This window comes from Monoraphidium neglectum (genome assembly GCF_000611645.1).
Source record: "Monoraphidium neglectum strain SAG 48.87 unplaced genomic scaffold scaffold05590, whole genome shotgun sequence".
In the NCBI taxonomy this organism is placed as follows: Eukaryota; Viridiplantae; Chlorophyta; class Chlorophyceae; order Sphaeropleales; family Selenastraceae; genus Monoraphidium; species Monoraphidium neglectum.
Genome location: NW_014008040.1, coordinates 2,619 through 3,832, shown reverse-complemented (window position 1 = coordinate 3,832; position 1,214 = coordinate 2,619). Strand labels below are relative to the sequence as shown.

Genomic DNA, 1,214 nt, shown 5'->3' with positions numbered 1-1,214 from the left:
CCACCAGCCCCCACGCCCGCGCGCCCCCTACCCTGTCGCGCGTGCAGGTGGCCCATCAGTGACTGCAGCAGCGAGGGCCTCAAGGCGGCGGTGGTGCTGGCGCTGCAGGACGCCGGCAAAGTGGTGAGCGTCCCGCACCGCAACCCCCCTTCCTGCATCCCTTCAGACCCGCTCCATCGTCCCGCCCTGTGTCGCTGTTTTGGTGCACAACCCACTCTTTTGGTGCCAGCACACACATGCGCCACAAGAGTGAGTATTCGTGCGGCAGCGCGCTACATTGTATAACGCACCTCGCAGGCCCTGAGAGCTGGCAGGCCGCGGCGCAGGACCTCACGGCCCGCCCTCTAACCCTCAAACCCTGTGAAGGCACGCACCTTCACTCTCATGCCGCCCTGCCAGGCGCGCTTTCATCACTCAACCCCCTGTGATCTGGACCGCCGCGCCTCGCGCCCCTCCCGCTTCCGCACGCCCCTCTTCCTCGATCCATCAGGGCCCGGGGATCTCCCCTGAGCGGCTCTACGATGCAGTGAATGTCATTCTGTCTTACCAAAACAGGTGGCGCCGCGCGGCGCCGCTCCCCAGCCGCCTCCGCCGCCCCTGCGAGGGGCTGCGGCGCTCCACCCCCTTGGCAGCCTGCCCCGCCCTGAACCTTTGTCCCTCGTATGCACTAGTGTAATCGCCGCCCTTCGCTGCCCTCGCTGCTCCTACCAAACCACCCAACTCACCCACCCACTCGCTCGTCCCCATCAACTTACCCGTTTAACCCAACTCACCCACCCTCTCACCCACCCACCCATCCCACTCACCCCCAAAAGTGACGGCGGCATGGCCACCTACGAGAATACGCGCAGCTTCCACGCCCTGGAGATCATCAACCCCGCGGGTGACGGCCGGCCGCAGGGCGCACACACTGACAGAGCCGAGCATTAAAATGCGGGGTCCCTAATTCTTCTGGACTCATGTGCAGCAGCACAAGTGCCCCTTTTGCTTGTGAATGTACTCAAAGCAGGCAGCACGATTGTGAGACTCACTGTCCCGCCCCCGACACCCCTGTGATGACATCATCAGAGACCTTTGGTGACATCATCGTGGACTACTCGTACGTGGAGTGCACCAGCGCCTGCATCACCGCGCTGCTGGCGTTCCACAGGCGCGCGGCCGGGGGGCCGAGGGAAAGGGCAGCCACTGGGAGCTGAGGAGCGGGGGTGGGGGGG

General features: G+C 65.1%; 1 protein-coding gene across 1 annotated transcript in view; it reads left to right on the top strand.

The window, feature by feature from the left end:
- Nucleotides 1–994: 994 nt before the first annotated feature.
- Nucleotides 995–1,214, top strand: part of MNEG_15715 (cycloartenol synthase) — a gene marked incomplete at both ends in the record, with an annotated part of 2,593 nt that continues 2,373 nt past the window's right edge. Inside the window, one exon of the mRNA XM_014035814.1 lies at nucleotides 995–1,020. Coding sequence (XP_013891268.1) covers nucleotides 995–1,020 — 26 coding nt within the window. The remainder of the gene's footprint in view (nucleotides 1,021–1,214) is intronic.